General features: G+C 47.5%; 1 protein-coding gene across 3 annotated transcripts in view; it reads right to left on the bottom strand.

The window, feature by feature from the left end:
- Positions 1–19,073, bottom strand: part of CNIH3 (cornichon family AMPA receptor auxiliary protein 3) — a 127,240-nt gene that overhangs the window by 33,019 nt on the left and 75,148 nt on the right. For 2 of the 3 annotated variants that reach the window (XM_066381067.1, XM_066381085.1), the window contains exons 2-3: positions 10,451–10,519; positions 7,083–7,130 (exon numbers count right to left, since the gene is read on the bottom strand). In XM_066381067.1, the coding sequence (XP_066237164.1) occupies positions 7,083–7,130; positions 10,451–10,519 (117 nt within the window). The remainder of the gene's footprint in view (positions 1–7,082; positions 7,131–10,450; positions 10,520–19,073) is intronic. The other variant, XM_066381076.1, reaches the window with a different exon arrangement.

Raw genomic sequence — 19,073 nt, 5'->3', positions numbered from 1 at the left:
TCAAAGGAATGGGGACAGAGTTTGAAATGATCTACTTGTAAATTTGTACAGTTAGCAAATAGCTAATCTCTGGCACCGAATAAAATCACTTTTTTAAGAAAAGATTTTCCCTCTTATAAAAGTAGCATGTGTTTATAGTATTAGCTAGCTATAGCCATAATAGTACTGCATAACAAATCACTCCAAAAGTTCAGTGCCCTAGGCCCTGGCCGGTTGGCTCAGCGGTAGAGCGTTGGCCTGGCGTTCGGGGGACCTGGGTTCGATTCCCGGCCAGGGCACATAGGAGAAGCGCCCATTTGCTTCTCTACCCCCCCTTCCTCTCTGTCTCTCTCTTCCCCTTCCACAGCCAAGGCTCCATTGGAGCAAAGATGGCCCGGGCGCTGGGGATGGCTCCTTGGCCTCTGCCCCAGGCGCTAGAGTGGCTCTGGTCGTGGCAGAGCGACGCCCCAGATGGGCAGAGCATCGCCCCCTGGTGGACAGAGCGTCGCCCCTGGTGGGCGGGCCGGGTGGATCCCAGTCGGGCGCATGCAGGAGTCTGTCTGACTGTCTCTCCCCGTTTCCAGCTTCAGAAAAATACAAAAAAAAAAAAAAGTTCAGTGCCCTAAAACAATAATTATTTATACATGCTCACGCATCTAAAGGTTGACTGGCAATCATCTGATTAGTGGGCTTGACTGGCTCCAAGCTACAAGTGGGTTCAGGACTATTCCCCATGCCTCTCATGGTCCTTGCACCTGTGGGTTGGCCTTGGTGATGTCAGAAGTGCAAGAGGAAGAGCAAAAACACCTGGTAACTCTTAACGCCCCCGACCACACTCATGTACCTGCTCACACTCCAGCAGACAAATCTCACCACATGCAGAAGCTGACATCAATGGGGAGAGAAATACACAAGAGGAACTACAAAGTCACATGCAAAGATCATGGACAGGGGCAGGGCAGCTTCGGGGGCATGTGACCTGTGCAGTTGCACACAGACCACACTCAGGAGGGCCCCACGTTTACTTGTACGTTCTGCCATCAACTCTGTAAAATCCTCAGTAACTTTTTGACACAGAGCCTCACACTTTAATTTCCCAGTGGGCTTTGCAAATTGTCTAGCTGTAGCCAGTCCTGGATGTGGGGTGGGGGGGCAGTGTGTGAAGAATTAGGAACAATACAGCTGTCCCTTGAACAACACAGGTTTGAACTGTGCAGGTCCACTTATATGTGGGGTTTTTTTTTTCAATAAATACCTATAATGTCTTTGATCTGAGGCTGGAAGTCCGCAGATGCAGAGAGCTCACTATAGTATGCATTGATCTGCACCATTTCATATCGGGAACTTGAGCATCTGCAGATTTTAGTATCCGTGAGGGGACCAATCCCCTTTGGATACCAAGGGACAACTTAAGTTTGAGGGAAGTCAAAATTACATGCAGATTTTCAACTGTGTGAAAGGTTGGCACCCCTAACCCCCACCTTGTTCAAGGGTCACCCCATCTCCTCCAGTAATTCTGTACAATTGCAGAATTGTCACGCCAGAAAGGACACCCCAAACTATGCAACTAGGAACCACCCCCTATCAGGTAGGCTCTCTCTAACCCCAAACCATCTCAGATGGGAGGTTGTCTCCCCTGGTCTAAGGGAGTGAACAGTTCATAGCCAAAGACTTGAGGACTGCCGCTTATAAAGAAACGTTCTCCTTCTTCTCATTCTAATCGCGGGCTTTCACGTAAGTTCATTTCCTCTCACCATACCCTGAACTTAGAGGTGCAACAGGAGACCCCTCGTCAGTCTACTCCCCACGAGGACCCTCTAAGTGCCTGAAAGCAGCCCTTGAACCACCCTCTGCGTTCCTGGGGCCTCTTGCTCCCTAACCTGCGCTTCACAGGGACCCACGCTGCTGCCGCACGCTGGGGGGAAGAGCAGCACAAGAAGCAAGAGGCTCTTACCACAAAAAAAATGAATCATGAATACAAGCTGACACATGACTCCTGCAGTTCAGACAATTACACAGAGAACACACTTTCTGATAATTACGGAGCTAAAAATGGATCCACTTTGCAAATCCCTTCCTTTCTCCGGAGAAAGCTGAGGAGGTGGTTTAACGACAGTCAACTGCTGGGCTGCATCACATTCTGGGGTGTTGTGGAGATGAGTTTCAATACATTTCTTGGAAAGTATGCTTCCCAGAAGGTGGTGATGCTAACTAGACCCATTAACCCTCCCTACCATCCCCAGCAGGCACTCAGGGCTCATTCAGAATGAAAGAGACAGGAAGGAGGAGGCTGGGTCCATTCTGCCTTATGACACTGCTCAGACATCAACACTTCCCTAAGAGACTGGGAGGGGGCACGAGGGGGATGCCATCAGCCAAGGATGACCCCGGCCTGCTTGAAGGCCAAGTCTGTGATCAGGGACGTTATAAGGAGGTTTGGGCAGCAGCTAAGGGTCAGGATGATAATAAAGATTATGTTTAATATGTGCTGAGCATTTATAAGCTAGATGTGCATATATTATCTCATTTAATTCTCACACAAGTCTTTGAGGGGGAGGTTGGCTGTTCACATTACCCCCACGTTAGAGTCACACTGAGGAGTGTATAGCTCATCAGGGCAAAGGCAGCAGAAACCTAAGTACCTGACCACCTCCCTGCACCACTTTCAGAAGGTAGGAACCAGAATTGGCAGAGAGAAGACATTGATAAGATTAACACACCAACAACAAAGAGGGCAGGAGGCAGAAGCATCAAGGAAAGGAAACAGATGGAGAAACTGTAGGTTAGAGACCTGTGTCCACAATGAATACAGCAGAGTTCTAAGTGATTGCAAAATACAAACTGACTTAAGTAGTAAATGTACTAAAATATGTAAGTTGTATGCAATGTTACAGACACTACTGAAAGGATAAAGTAAAAGATTATTGATACCTGGCCTGTGGTGGCACAGTGAATAGAGTGTCGACCTGGAATATTGAGGTCGCCAGTTCAAAACCCTGAGCTTGCCTGGTCAAGGTACATACGAGAAGCAACTACTATAAGTTGATGCTTCCCACTCTTCCAACCACCCACTTCTCTCTCTCTCCTCTCTTCTCTCTCTAGAGCCAATAAATAAAATCTTTTTTAAATATATTTTTTAAGAGAAGTGAAGGCAAAAATTAATGAATGGGACTACATCAGACTAAGAATTTTTGCTCAGCAAGAGAAACTGATAACAAAATAAACAGAAAGCCAACTAAATGGGAAATGATATTTTCAAACAACAGCTCGGATAAGGGCCTAATATCCAAAATATACAAAGAACTCATAAAACTCAACAACAAACAAACAATCCAATAAAAAATGGGAAGAGGACATGAACAGACACTTCTCCCAGGAAGAAATACAAATGGCCAACAGATATATGAAAAGATGCTCATCTTCTTTAGTTATTAGAGAAATGCAAATCAAAACTGCAATGAGATACCACCTCACACCTGTTAGATTAGCTATTATTAACAAGACAGGTAATAGCAAATGTTGGAGAGGCTGTGGAGAAAAAGGAACCCTCATTCACTGTTGGTGGGAATGTAAAGTAGTACAACCATTATGGAAGAAAGTATGGTGGTTCCTCAAAAAACTGAAAATAGAACTACCTTATGACCCAGCAATCCCTCTACTGGGTATATACCCCCAAAACTCAGAAACATTGATACGTAAAGACACATGCAGCCCCATGTTCACTGCAGCATTGTTCACAGTGGCCAGGACATGGAAACAACCAAAAAGCCCGTCAATAGATGACTGGATAAAGAAGATGTGGCACATATACACTATGGAATACTACTCAGCCATAAGAAATGATGACATCGGATCATTTACAGCAAAATGGTGGGATCTTGATAACATGATACGAAGTGAAATAAGTAAATCAGAAAAACCCAGGAACTGCATTATTCCATACGTAGGTGGGACATAAAAGTGAAACTAAGAGACATTGATAAGAGTGTGGTGGTTACGGGGGGGGGAGGGGGGGGGGGGAAGGGGGAGGGGGAGGGGCACAAAGAAAACTAGATAGAAAGTGACAGAGGACAATCTGACTTTGGGTGATGGGTATGCAACAAAAGTGAACGACAAGATAACCTGGACTTGTTATCTTTGAATATATGTATCCTGATTTATTGATGTCGCCTCATTAAAAATAAAATTATTAAAAATATATATATATTTATTTTTTAAAAAGATTAATGATTATCCCAGGTTTCCCAGCAAGGATGCAGGTTACAGAAGGGCCAGAAAGCTAGCTTCAGTCATTAACTCACTGAAAAAACATTCACTGCACACCAAGGGCAGGCTCTCTCTGTTCTTCCCATCAATGAAAACAGCCTTGAGGATCCAGGGCACAGAGACACAGAGGTGAAGAGATAAAAGAGCCAGCCGAGTGGCAAAAAGATGGGCATGCTCACAGCAAGAGGACTGGGGCAGGAAGGAGAAGCCACAAGGACATAAAGCTGCAGGCATGTGGCTTGTTGCTGCCCCAACATGGTCCAGAGGTGCCCGCCACCCCAGGGCAGCTGCGTGGGAGCCAGAATGCTGTCAGACTGCAGAACATGTGATCAGGCACAGTTACAACACCTAGAGTCTCCAAGTGAGTGTTGCTTCGACCTTGAACTTTCCTCCCTGGCATTTCCCACTACAACAAACAGCATTCACGTGTGACGTCACAGAAGCAGCAGAGGCAGCAGTGTGGGAAGGAGGAGGGTGGGTAAATAAAAAGGGGAAAAAGCGTCAGCCTGGCGTGCGGAAGTCCCGGGTTCGATTCCCGGCCAGGGCACACAGGAGAAGCGCCCATTTGCTTCTCCACCACTCCCCCTCTCCTTCCTCTCTGTCTCTCTCTTCCTCTCCCACAGCCAAGGCTTCATTGGAGCAAAAGATGGCCCAGGCGCTGGGGATGGCTCCTTGGCCTCTACCCCAGGCGCTAGAGTGGCTCTGGTCGCAACAGAGCAACGCCCCGGAGGGGCAGAGCATCGCCCCCTGGTGGGCATGCCGGGTGGATCCCGGTCCGGCACATGCGGGAGTCTGTCTGCCTCCCCGTTTCCAGCTTCAGAAAAAAAAAGGGGGGGGGGACAAACACCAGGAAAAGGTACGTGCAGCACTGTTTCCTGCAGTAAAATGCCTCAGTCTACTGTTTATAGAAACTTATGCAAAGTATATGCAAATTTGCAAATGATAATGCTAGTGCTTGCACTGCCTGCCTACTTTGATATTCTTGGCTTTGACTCTGAAAGGTCTAAGGGTGTGGAGGGCAGGACCCTGGCAAAAGCAGCCACAGGCCATTGCCTACTGTCTGGCCAGAGTCAACGGTGAAGCCATTCAGAAGGATGAGCATAGCTAAGACATAATGCACATGGCCTAACACTCAGCCAGAAAATTCAAGAAGGTATATTCAGCATGGGGGGCAAAGAGCAACTTGTAGTGGGAAAGACACTTAGAGTCTTTTTTTTAAAGCAAGAGAGACAGAGAGGGTGACAGATAGGGACAGACAGACAAGAAAGAAGAGAGATGAAAAGCATTAATTCTTCGTTGCGGCATCTTAGTTGTTTATTGATTGCCTTCTCATATGTGCCTTGACTAGGGAGCTATAGCAGAGTGAGTGACCCCTTGCTCAAGCCAGTAACCTTGGGCTTCAAGCCAGAGATCTTTGGGCTCAAGCCAGTGACCATGGGGTCATGTCTATGATCCCACGCTCAAGCCAGAGACCCTGAACTCAAGCTGGTGACTCCATGCTCAAGCTGGATGAACCCATGCTCAAGCCGGTGACCTCGGGGCTTTGAACCTGGGTCCTCAGCATCCCAGATCAATACTCTATCCATTGAGCCACTGCCTGGTCAGGTGACACTTAGAGTCTTAAAGAACAAACCAGAGACTGCAGAAGTGACAGCTGGAGTGGGTTAATGGTGACCAAGATATCATCTGAGAAAATAACTTACAAATTCATGAATTATCCTTAATACCAAAGGTTGTATGTTATTTCTTCATCACTCTTTATTCCTGGGACCACTAGTATATTCATATGGACTTTCATTCTCTGAGCAAACCACCCCTGCTATGACCCACGAGATGTGGAACTCCGACAGATTGAGTTTAAAGAGATGAGGAATAGCTAGAAAAATTATCAATTTCCTGATTAAGTTCGCTTTCCTAATGAAAACTATCATCGCTGAAACAAAAAATTTCAAAAGCGTGCAAAATTGTTTCCCTTCTATCAGCGTTGGTCTGGCATTTGGTTTCTTTTCTATTCAAATGAGGCTCAAAAAACTCCCTTTGAGTTGACAGGTAGCTTTCCTATGGCCTGTAGCCCATCTGCTCTGGACAGAGGTCAGGGATGTGCTTTGGCTCAAGGCTATAGACATTGCTTATTTTACCTGCAAGTTGCTGTTTTCTATACTTTGCTGCAAAAGACACAGACTTTCCTGACTGGAGAGTGACAGACTGGTCTCTCTAACCCTCCAGCAATGTCACAGAGTTGTGTTAAGTACCAAGCTTGAGCTGTGCACACACACACGAACATGTGTGCACACGTGTGCTTCCTGAATGTGTTCAGGGAAGTTGTGACCCGTGGCCAATCCATTTAGAGCAACACTCTGAACACTTGGCTCCGCTTTTAATAACACCTCCCATCCCACCCCTCCGACACTCCCAATGGTGCTGCCAATCAAATTGCAAAGCTGAGTGGCAGGTGGAAACCTCAAAGGAAACCCGTTACCCAGTGACAAACTCTCCTAAATCGGGCAGGAGTGTTTCTGAGCCCAGTTCCACCAGGAACAAAGGCTGTGAGGCAACGTCAGCTGTAAATGCCAACCATTGTTACGCCAAGATAAAGAACCTCTGAATCCAACCAGAGGGCACTTCAAACATCCAGGGCTGTCCTGACACTTTGATTGATGGCCACCCCTTTTAATTAGCTCCTCCTGTCTCTGGAGGCTTCCGAAGAGCCCATCACTGCCCCCCCCCTTCCCTGCCACCATTTGCCCTCCTAGGGAGACAGGACAGGTGCAGACGTTGAGCCTCGCTGGCCCCTGTCACTGCAGAACCACACATGACCACGGGGCTCTTGCACTGACCTTTCGCAGAAGGAAACAGATGCGCTCGATGTTCCTCAGTCGTTCCCTCTAGCAAGAGGCACAAGAAAGAAAGGAGAGGGAGGATTAGTGCAGGAGAAGCCCCCACATTCAGGCCCCATAGTGGAGGCAGAATGCATGCTCCCACCGATGGCTTACCCTAACGAGTTTTTCCATCCAACTGGTTATAGCCACTTGCTCTTAGCAGAACCCTATCAGCAAACAGTGCGTGCTCGGCTTCCTCTCAGCCCAGCAGAGAGGTCTCTCTCAGCCCCCACGTGACCGGGAGCTGGCACCTGCTGGCCCGGCACCATGTGTTCACTGAATGTCCTAAAGCCTCCAGCCAGCCCTCCCGGGGGACTCCCACTGGGGTCCCAAAGAGCATGTGTGCCCTGACTAGTGTCTAAGGAAGGGACATTCTCTGCCCGTTGGCTTTATTTTTCTAAAGTGTTCTAAAGAGTGTTTAAAGGAAATAATCTCCCCACTAAATTAGGTACCAGCAGTGACCCTGGGCTAAGACTTTTTAAGATGTCCAAGTTCCTCTCTGGGGTCCGGCTCATGGCGGAGGGAAGATGCTAGATGGGTGACGATTTCATCACACGCTAAATGCCCTCTCCCCTTTCCTGCAGGGACTTGCTTGGTTTCTGAGCATCCTTTAAACCCAGAGGGAAGAGCGCACATCAAGACAAATTAGTGTCCACATGGCTAGGAAGAGAGACCATGCTCTCTTCAACACATATGGATGCACACACATGTGCAACATGCACACACAAACGTACACACAGAACCGGGCAGCAATACTGCCTACATGCAGAATAATGGGCAATGGTATGGGGTATGAGGCATGAGGCAGGGTGGTGTGGGACACATACCAGCCCCTTCCCCAGCAAGCCAGGTCCTCTGACAGACAACTCTCGTCGCTTAACAGTGACATTGAATGCCCGGTTGGTACAAGGAAAGGGAAAGAATAAACAAGAGAAACTGAGAGTAAAACAGAGCATTTTTCCTGCTTTCCACCTCCTGGAAAGGGTCCACCCAGAAGGTCCAGCAATATCTGGAGCTTTAAGGGGTCTTAGCCCAAAGAACCAGCAGACTTTGTGCTCGGTCATTTAGAAACGCACCACACCATTCACAATGACTTATAACACAGGCTCTCCTATGGCTGTTGTTACCAACCAGTGAGGTAGCTTTTCCAAGCCACTTTGTCCTGAAATGCCACTTCTGGGGCTCGACAGAGGCCTAAAGATCTTGAGGATGAGTTAAATGAGACCATCCAGAGCATTTCACTTCCTGCCGGGGCGTATCATCATCAGAACTGGGAAAATGTATCTAATATTCTTCCATTTAGAGTTTTTATGAACTGTTTTAAAATCTCAGGCAAGAGTCCTTCCCTGGTGGTTCCAATGTGCCCATGAGAGGGCTGGCCTTCAGGAGCCCAGGTGACTTAATTAGTTCACTAACTAATTAGAAGTGTAGCTTTAATAACAGGAGTAAGAAATTGAGATCCAGCTTCTACATTCATTCATTCTCTCTCTCTTCAACGAATAGTTGCTGCGTGCCTGCTGCGTGTGGTTCTGACCCGGCCCTGACCTTTCCGAGCAGGTGCCATGGGACTTGTGCAAGTCTCAGTCTCTTTGTGCCATGTGAACAAAGAGACTCGGCACAGTGAGAGGAAATCAGGCTCTGTGAAAACGTCTCGTGGTTTCACCCATCACCCCCAACCCAGTGTGGAACCGGCACGAAGGAACTGAGCGGCAAGACGGAACTGAGCGGCAAGACAAATTTCTCCACTCGCATTTGCCTTGGGGTCATTCGGGAAGGTGCTGGGTGTTCTAAGTGAGCTGCTTTCTAACTGGAGCCCAAACAGCCAGGAGAAAGGAAGGCTGGCGCTTGGCTGCCCCGCAGTTCCGCCATGGAGGGGCTCTCCCAGACAAGAGCAGCTCTGGGCACCTGGCAGATGTCAACAAGCCAGACATGCCATGTTGGTGCCAAACACAGAAACATCTAGAAAGAAATGAGGCCTGGGCAACCCCTTCAGGTCTAGGGGAGCCACATCTTTACAGGTGGGTAATGAAAACAAAATGATGTTAATAATGATATATGTCACAAAATATACTAAGTGTTCACGTGAACTTAGGAATGTGTTCAAGCAATGAAATTCTGCTTTGCACAAGTAACCCTGAAAAGAATTGTCTCCGTGTTGGAGAATCAAAGGACATGATGCCGAGGGGGACTCAGGTCTTAGAACACCAAGTCTCCTAAAGGGATAGCATCGAGTAGATAGGAACACAGGCTTTGGGGACAGGCAAGGCTGGCTTCCAATGCTGCCTAAGAGTACTACCCTTCTTCAGGGGGCCTGCAGCTAAGAATAGACCACTTTATCCCTGTCACTAAAAATTACTGCCATTAGCCTTCCAGGTTTAGGTGGCATTACACTAGAAAAGCCTGGTGCTCTTGCTCTAACTTCCGACCGAAAAGGTCAACAGAGTTATTGAAAAAATAACTTGCCTTAGACTAGCACTGGGAACCAGGGCCTAGATGGGGCTGCAGCTGAACGTGGAAGACACATGCTTGAATGGACTGCGTGAGTGCGTGTGTAGATGTGTGCACGTCATCCTGTGAGCCCAGCAGGGCTGGTCTGGACTGAGTCTGGAAAAGGCTCTGTTCACACTCATGGTAGGTCCCTGTCTCTGGAACATGGGCTAGCATGACAAGAGAAGCAGAGAGCCCACACCCATCCCATTCCATAGAGGTGACATCATCCTCCTTCCCCAGCATTCATGCCTCTTTCTACATCCATTCCAGGATAGAGCAGCACACACAGCCTGAGGAGCAAGATGGGGCAATGAGACCCCGGGAACAGCACATGCCGGGGCAGGAAGTCTCTACCGTGCTGAATGTGGACCAGACAACCAGACTTCATTAGACCCCCGTGGGAGACAGCCTCGGGCCCACATACCTTCTCCACATGATCCTTCATGGTGATGGATATGGGGCGAGGAGCTTTGTGCATTACCCCTACAAGAATGGGGACGAGCACTAATGATGCTCCAATACCCTGCCCAACGTGGAGACAACATGGAGCTCCCCTTGTTCAAGGACAAGTAACCAAAACACACTAACACAAAGCCTTGAAGTCACAACAGCCAGAGCACAGCAGACCTTTCCCATCTGCATTATCAGGACCTCCATACTCGACTTGTAGCCTCAAGAACAAAAAGTCTCCTCAACAGCCTTGAGCCAGGAGGTCCAATTAGGGCCAAGAATGTTCTTTATGCATGCCACTCATCGAAAGCTCGCCCTCCTTCCCAGGCCCTAGGTCACCTGTGGTGACACCACCCTTCCCACCACCACCAACACCCTCTACTTACTGCATGAACAGGGTTGCACTGGTCAATGGGGCTCTTAAAATCCGTTCTTAACTCGTCAAAGGCAATGATCTGAAACGAAATACATGGAATGGAGACATTTATGCAAAGGTGAGTCAATATGACATGTCAAAAGCTACCTGGAGATTTGCTTCAAAGTAAGAGGGGAGAAAGCAAAAGGGCATCGATGACACAAGACCGGCCAGAAGTCCGTCGCTGCCCAAGCTGGTGATGGGCACTGGGGTGGATTACACCCTTCTACCGCTGTGTTTACCTAAAAAATCGCAAACAGGAAAGGGTCTTACAACTAGTAGATAAGTAAGTCCTGGAATCTAATACCCAGTACAGCGATTCTAGACAACAAAACTGTATCATAATAACAATTAAACGAGTATTTTTTAATTGTTCCCGATGCTAGAAGAAATGATAATTATGGGATGGCCCAGAGGTGTTAGCTAATGCTACAGTGGCAGCCAATTGCAATGCAATGTATCACCTTAAACTTACACGATGTTGTATGTTAGATATAGCTCAGCTTTTTAAATCCCCCAAATAAAGTTTTGTAAGCGTTCTGTGCTTTCCCAACACGATGGTGAGCGCAGGGTGCGGGTAGGGTAAGGGCACAGAAAACACACTTTCAGCTCCTCATTAAGGAGGACGCTGTTGATTTCTATTGTTGTTTATTTTGGCAGAGATGCTGATTAGAAGTAAAAGGAACAGAAGTCAGGCAAATAAGGAGGAAAATACAACAAGACAACAGAGTTGACGGAAATAGAAATAACCCCATCTCCACCTGCCACCGGCTGGACCACCAAGTTCTGGACAGTCAAGACTTCACAGCATGGTCCAGAGAGGTAAATTCATTCTAGACAGAGACTCATAGCTCCCGGAGAGCAACAGTTTCCCCACTTGTCTGGAGGGGAGAATGCTGGAGGTGACCTTCTCCAGTTACAGAACGAGGCGTGGTATAGCCACAGAAAGAAATAACTAGAAGTGATGCTCCCTGACTCTGGCCACCTTCTCCCCAGAAGGGTGACTCAGAACAAGGTGGCATTTGGCCAGTGGAGATAATGACTCCCCATGACTGTACAACCCAGGGGTCTGAACTCTTGGACAGAATCGCCAAAGCAGTGAAGTCAGCCTACCACCCCTGAATGTCCCTGTCCCAGCAACACAGGGCTGAGAGTAAGCGCCACATGAGTTAAAAAAACTTCTCTCTACAAAGCGGGTCTAATTTCAAAGCAATCACATGTCATCCTGATTTCAATTCTCCTGCAGAATTAGGAGAAAATTCTAGCATAATGTGTATTCAATAGACACAATCCCCTATCACCACTTGCCAGGCACTTAATTATCCAGCCTGTACTTGAGCCCTTTAGTAACAAGAAACTCGTCACTGACTGAGGATGCTTATTCCATTCCTGGTTACCTCTAATTACTCATTGTCTTCCTGTATCAAATTTACATGAATCCCCGAGGATCCCATCCACAGTCCAAGCCAGGGTCAGCAAACCACAGCCTGCAGGCCAAATCCAGCCTGCCACACATTTTTGTACAAACTATGAGCAATAATGGCTTTTACACTTTTAAAATAATTGAGAAAATCAAAATAAGAATATTTTGTAACATGTAAAAATTATATTCAAAGTTCAGCTTCCATAAAATTTTATCAGAACATGGACACATTCTTTCTTTTTTTTCTTTTTCTTTTCTTTTTCTTCTTTACCAAGTGAGAAAAGGGGAGATAGACAAATTCTCGCATGTGCCCTGACTGGGATCCACCTGGCAACCCCCGTCTGGGGCCAATGCTCTGCCCATCTAGGGCCATGCTCACAACCAAACTATTTTTAGTGCCTGAGGTGGAGGCTCTATGAACCCATTCTCAGCACCCAGGGCCGCTTGCTCAAACCAACCGAGCCATGGCTACAGGAGAAGAAGAGAAAGAGAGAGAGAGAGAGAGAGAGAGAGAAGTGAGGGGGGAAGGGTGGAGAAGCAAATAGGCGGTTCTCCTGTGTGCCCTGGCTAGGAATTGAACTCAGGACATCCATACGCTGGGCTGATGCTCTACCACTGAACCAGGTGGCCAGGACTATAACACAAACACATCCATTCTTTTATATACTGTTCCTGTATACTTTCATACTACAAGGGCAAAGGTGAGCAGTTACAACAGACACCACAAAGCCCCAAATAGTTGCTATCTTGCCTTTTACAGAAAGAAATTGCCAATCCTGGTCTATTCTTTTATTTGCCCTTAGAGCTGCACTATCCAATATGGTGGTCACATTTGGCTAAAAAATTTTAATTTTAATTAGTTAAAATTAAATTTAAAATTCAGTTCCCACAGTTCAATTGCTCAAAACCACACCTGTCTAGCAGCTATTAGCACAGATATAAGACACTTTCATCATCACAGAAAGTTTAATTGGGCAACACTACTTTAGAGGCCCACACAATAGCTCAAATCACTCACATGGAAGGAACCCAGCTAATCGTTCTTCTTTGAGTTAAATCTCTCCAGCCTTTATTTATATAAACTGGCACCAAGTTGCCTCATCATCCTAATAGCCCTCCATTGACATTACAGGTAAATGTCTGTACTAAAATATGTATTAACTGTCAGAACTTAACACCACATTCAAGGTGAGGTCAGCCTGCACAGAGTAAAAGTATCAATCACCTCCTGTATTCTGTAACCTATGCCTCTGTTAATGCAACCCAATAGCATTAGCTCTTTGAGGACCACATCACATCCCTGGCTTCATATTGGCCTTGCATTGCCTAAAAGCCCTGGGTCTTTCTTTATGTGCTTGAGTTAAACCCAATCCACTTTATTCTGCAATACACATTGTTAGATTTGGGGACCTAAGAGCAGAAACTGACTTTTAGCCCCTTAATTCTTCCCTATTCAGATTGGTCCATTGGTCCAGCCTGATGAGAAATTATCTATCCCCTGACTACAAATCCTAATGAGCATAATGTTCTCAGTATCCATACTCACATTCATCCTGATATAAACGCAAAGTGAACAGGACCCAGGGCAGAGCCCGGAGCTTGCCATGCCTGGGTCCCACGAGCCAGGCATCAGCAAACCTTTCGCCTATTATTTATCCAACTATAAAGACAACTTACCGTGTTTTGATCTAATCAACTGAAAATGAGTCCCTGGGTGGCTTTAGAACCCCTTACTGTTGGTGAACCACCTAGTCCTATAAGCTCCCCAAAGAGACTAGGAACCCATGGGGGAAGTCCAGCTATAACTGAAGACATACCTATACAGCTCCCAGGCCCGGTTCTGACCTGTGCCCATGTCCCTGTATAAGAGCTGAGAGGTGGGTCTGGAGCGAAAGGTAGAGGAGTCCCTGGGGATTCCGAGCTGCTGAACAAGTAGGAGAACAGGTGACTCCGGCCCCCTCAGCTCAGCCCACAAGTATAGCCTCTGCTTCTGAGTTCCATGAGAAAACAGGTCCTTCAGAGTGTTTCCTGCAAGTGGAGCTGGGCAGGCACACAACGAGGATAAAGACTCTCAGCATCCCCGCCTCCACATGGTAACCACTCACTACAGGACAATCATTCAACTTCAGTGAGCATCTACTACACACAGGCACTGGGCGAGGTCCTGCAGAGACAAAGACCCAACAAGACACAGCTCCTGTCCTCAGCAGCATCCTGGGCCAGAGGGGGAGACAAGCAGGTACACAGATCATTTCAATGATGACAATAACAGCCACCTCATATCACCACATGCTCACTGTGTCGGGCACTGGGCTTCATACTGCGCTTGCTTTTGATGGTTTGACACACCATGAGGTAGGTCCTATCGCTACCCCCATTTTAGAGATGAAGAAACTGAGGCCAAACATCGTTCAATTATTTGTCCAAGATCACTACTCTGATGCCAGGAGTCAATCCAAGGCCTCATGTGTCATTGCAATGAGGATGAAATGAAATCATGATCGTAAGGCACTAGGTATGATGTAAGTCACGATAATAATTATTCCTGTTGGTACTGTACTTACTAGCATCGTGCAGATGTCTGGGCCTCACCTGCCCAGCCTCCCTGCCCTCAGCTGTCTTTGGCATCACATACTCCAGAAGAATGCGGGCACTGTACAGGGGAGTGGGGCAGGAGGAAGTGGGTAGGAACCATGGACAGGAGCACCATGTGGCTGCAGCGGGCATCCTGTCACAGGTGGGAGACACAGCAATGATGCTAGAAGGAGGCTGGAATTGGCAGGTGAGCTGGGAAGGGAGGCCCCAGAGGCCCCAGGATTAGATCATATCAGTCCCCAGACCTGAATGATGAGTACAAATTGGGGAACACAGGGTACAGCTCCTGTACCATTGTCTCTGCCGGAATTTGCAGACGCAGCTGGTCCTGACACTGCTTCGCTGGTCCTCTTCTAGTTAAAGAAAAACAAAGACACCCCAGAGCCGCGCACTTCTGGGACAGAAGCCAGGAGAGTGGGAGAAGGGGACAGGTCCAGCCAGCTCCTGCTGCCACCCAGGGGAGCGCCACAGACTCCAGCTAGCAGCCGTCCTGGTCAGGGTCAAATCCAGAGAGGAGGGGGCGAGAAGGCCCACACACTTTGCTGAGATGTGGGGGCAGGGGGGACAGGCACTCTGAAGAATACAAGCTATGAGAGAGGGCAGCGGAGAGCATGGCAGCCGACAGCCCTCTGTGACCTTCCTAGTCCCCTCCAGGCCACAGCCCCCTGCCCCACCCGTCCCCAACTCAGCCGGCCCACTGAACACACAGCTGCCACTTCAAGCAAGTTGGGAACCTCAGAGCCTGCTGTTCCCGTCACTGTTCCAGCCTCAGGCTCCACTTCCTCCCACAAGCATGTGCTTGCTCTGGCATCCTCAGTTCTCAAACACGAGATTTCAGGAGCAATGTCTGGCTCAAATGGTTTGGAATCCCCCAGACATCCTCTGGAGTCTTGGCCTTCAGACCCACACCAGCTCTTGGAATCATTCCTCCTGGTCCCAATGTCCTCTGCTCCTTTGGGTAAGCAAGTGCCTCCTCTAGCTCCCAGGCCTGCAATGCCACTGGCCCTTCCCCTCCATCCTAGGTGGTTGCTGGTTTATGTTTGATATGTTTAATGTGTGCCTTTCCTGGTTGCATTCTTACAAAGCATGGGTATGTCTGTGTGCATATCATTTTAATCTACCTAACTCGTACCTCCTTCTTTTACCTTTTGTACTTAGCAGCCTGGCCAAGTGTGCCCACTATATTTTGTCTATCCAATGAGAGACAGACTGATTTTACCTTTGCACCTCAAATAATTCTAGAAAATCCCCAAGCAGGTTCCCTTAGGGATTGGTGTGCAATCTCGGGGGGATTTGTACCTAAGCATGGAACTGCCACGTCATGAGGTGTATGGATTTTTTCATTGAACCAAGTACCCCTCAACTGCACCCCCACATCCTGCCAACACTTGGCAGCATCCAGCTCCTAGTTTTCACAGCCTAATAGATTTGAAGTGATCTCTTTGTTGTTTTAACCTGCATGTCTCCAGTTAGACTCTAACTGCTAGAGCGTCTCTTCATATAATGGTTAGTCTTTAGGGTTTCCTTTCCTGTAAACTGCCTGCTTGGCTGCTCTGCCCACTTTCCTATGGGATCACTACCTTGATCTTTTCTGATCTGCATTGGTTGCTGGTGTATCATAGATGTGAGTCCCCCTTCAGTTTCAGACACATTCAACACTTCCTCTCGTCTATCCCGTTAATTAGCTCTAGCTGTAGTATCCTTTGTTGAATGGAAATCATCCATTTTTGCCTTATGTTTTATACTTTTTTTTTTTTTTTGTATTTTTCTGAAGATGGAAACGGGGAGAGACAGTCAGACAGACTCCCGCATGCGCCCAACCGGGATCCACCCGGCACGCCCACCAGGGGCGACGCTCTGCCCACCAGGGGGCGATGCTCTGCTCCTCCGGGGTGTCGCTCTGCCACGACCAGAGCCACTCTAGCGCCTGGGGCAGAGGCCAAAGAGCCATCCCCAGCGCTCGGGCCATCTTTGCTCCAATGGAGCCTTGGCTGCAGGAGGGGAAGAGAGAGACAGAGAGGAAGGAGGGGGTGGGGGGTGGAGAAGCAAATGGGCGCTTCTCCTATGTGCCCTGGCTGGGAATCAAACCCGGGTCCCCCGCATGCCAGGCCGACGCTCTACCGCTGAGCCAACCGGCCAGGGCCATGTTTTATACTTTTTAAAGTGTTAAGAATTCCTTCCTTGCCCCTGAGACACAAAGAACCCTGCTAGGTTATGAGCGCCTCTGGGGTTAGGATGCTACGCTCCAGAAGAGGCACTTTGTTCCGGTCACTGCCACATCCCTAGCATCTGGGTCAGGGCCAGGTACACAATAGTTGCTCAGTAAATACCTATTGCGAGAATGAATAAATGAATGAGTTTAGCCATCTTTGTATCCGTGGCCTAGTGTTTGCAATAAATGTTAAATGATTACATGGACAAATATGATATATTTTAAACTTCTCACAATATTTTCATAAATATGTCATGAGTGGATCACAACCACCCACTTTTGTCTGATCTTCTTGCAGACAAAGTGGGAGACATGCTTCCCCTATGCCACACTGTCCTTCTAGGTGGGAATGTGCATGCCTAACAACAAACCATCCCCACACCCAAGATGGAGCCCAGGCGGAATACCGCATGCAGTGCCGCAGCTCTGAGTCACGTGCCCACTATCACACAGCAGGTCTCAAGATTCAGAACCTCTGTCCAGACCTGTCACCTCCAGATCCACTAATTAACCAACTGAACTTACCCGTAATCAGGGGTGTGTGAGGATGCTCTGCCTTATAAAAGCATTTACTTCAGGTGGTATACCAGAAATATATAACATAGTGAAAAATATTTAAGAATAAAAATTAGATTCAGTAAAAAAATGTAAAAATTTAGAGAAGGAAACACACACACACACACACATACACACACACACCAAAGAGCCAAGTTAGTCGGCTTGAAAAGTGTGAGTTGCCCAGAAGCTAAAGTGGACAGAGAAATCAGCTACATAGTTCTTAATATCCATAAAGAAAAAGCATACTAGTTCCTAGAGGGAAACAAACTACCCCCAACACTCACATCTAAAAGCCATTTACTGCACATACTCTAACTCCAGTGGGGCACACACACACAACACAGCTGACACAGCGATAGGTATGGATTTTTATTGCAACATCCCTCAGTCAAGGCTGAGAATTCAACACAAAGTGGGACCCAATAAAAACACTCTCCAGGGGAGGCGAGACAAGACACTACGGTCCTGGTTTTGAAAGTCCTTCAAATAATCTTCCACTGATATATCCCCCAAGCTGACATTTCACAATGGAGAGCAAGCAAGTGCAGCTGAGCTTCTTCAGCAAAGACCTAGACCACAGTCTTGCTCGGTAGCAATGGCTCCTTACAGCTTGGAGGCCCAATGGGCCAACAGTGACGTTGACAATGAGTTGTGAAAATTGAGGAGTCTAACCAGGCTTCTCCCTCCTGCCTGGATGTCCACTTTGCTTCTGCCCAAAGGTTAGCTGTGCTGAACAGTCTCCAGTGACCCGTTCAGACCCCTCTCCACCCTGCTGTCTCTTTGCCCTCTGGCTTCCATTGTTGTTAGGCCCATAGGAGGCACGAGCAGAAGACTGCAGGGTCCTCGTAGGTTACTTACTCGCCTTCCTGCTGGATGGTGGCTTGGCAGTGCCTCTCTCCTCCATATGAGGCCACAGCTCCTATCTGGGGATCCCTCATTCATCCCTCGCATGAAGTTCCGGGACTGCCCCTCCCCTGCCCCTTCACACCTACACTGGTAACACCTTCCCCGTCCGCTAGATGCTGCCTCTCCTTGGTGAATAGTCCTTCCATGAAGCTCTCCCCATCACCCCTCGTGAATGCGCCATCTGTTGGGACCCGAACTGATACAAAAGCCTGCAAGAGATCTGAAGGTTGGGCCACAGTACTTGTCCTAAAAATTAAATAAATGTGGAGGCATGTCACCATGTGAACAGATGATGGACCAAGTCCTCAACATTCTGCACCAAGAGAAGGAAATTATTTTGGCCTGAAAAAATTACAAAGCAAGCACTGCTGGTTACTAGTGTCTCTAGTCGCTCAGCAAAGGGTCTTTTGGTTTATTTGGGTTTGTTTTTTGTAGTTCTCAGTAATGCTGCTTTAGAATACCTGGCTGTGAGCAATATGGCTTCCTAATGAATTCTCCAGGTTGAACTGTTTGCAAAGTGTGCCCCTAAGAAACAATAGGAAGTGACAAGATGTAGGCAGTAATGGGATACAACCAATTAAAGTTTGCAAGACATCTTCTGGTCCTGGTTTCAGAAGCAGGTTTCAGACAATGGCTAAAATAAGTGTCTACAGAGGCCACTCCTAGCTTATGACTGAATAGAAAGAAAATCAGCATGTAGAAGATCCTCTTTATTAAAAAATAAAGTACCCACAGCAATCAGACAAGAAAAAGAAATAAAAGACATCCTAACTGGAAAAGAAGTAAAACTATCATTATTTGCAGATGATATGATATTGTATATAGAAAACCCTAAAGTCTCAGTCAAAAAACTACTAGACCTGATAAATGAATTCAGCAAGGTGGCAGGATATAAAATCA

This window comes from Saccopteryx leptura, chromosome 1 (genome assembly GCF_036850995.1).
Source record: "Saccopteryx leptura isolate mSacLep1 chromosome 1, mSacLep1_pri_phased_curated, whole genome shotgun sequence".
Lineage (NCBI taxonomy): Eukaryota > Metazoa > Chordata > Mammalia > Chiroptera > Emballonuridae > Saccopteryx > Saccopteryx leptura.
This window is presented reverse-complemented; position numbering and strand designations above follow the sequence as displayed.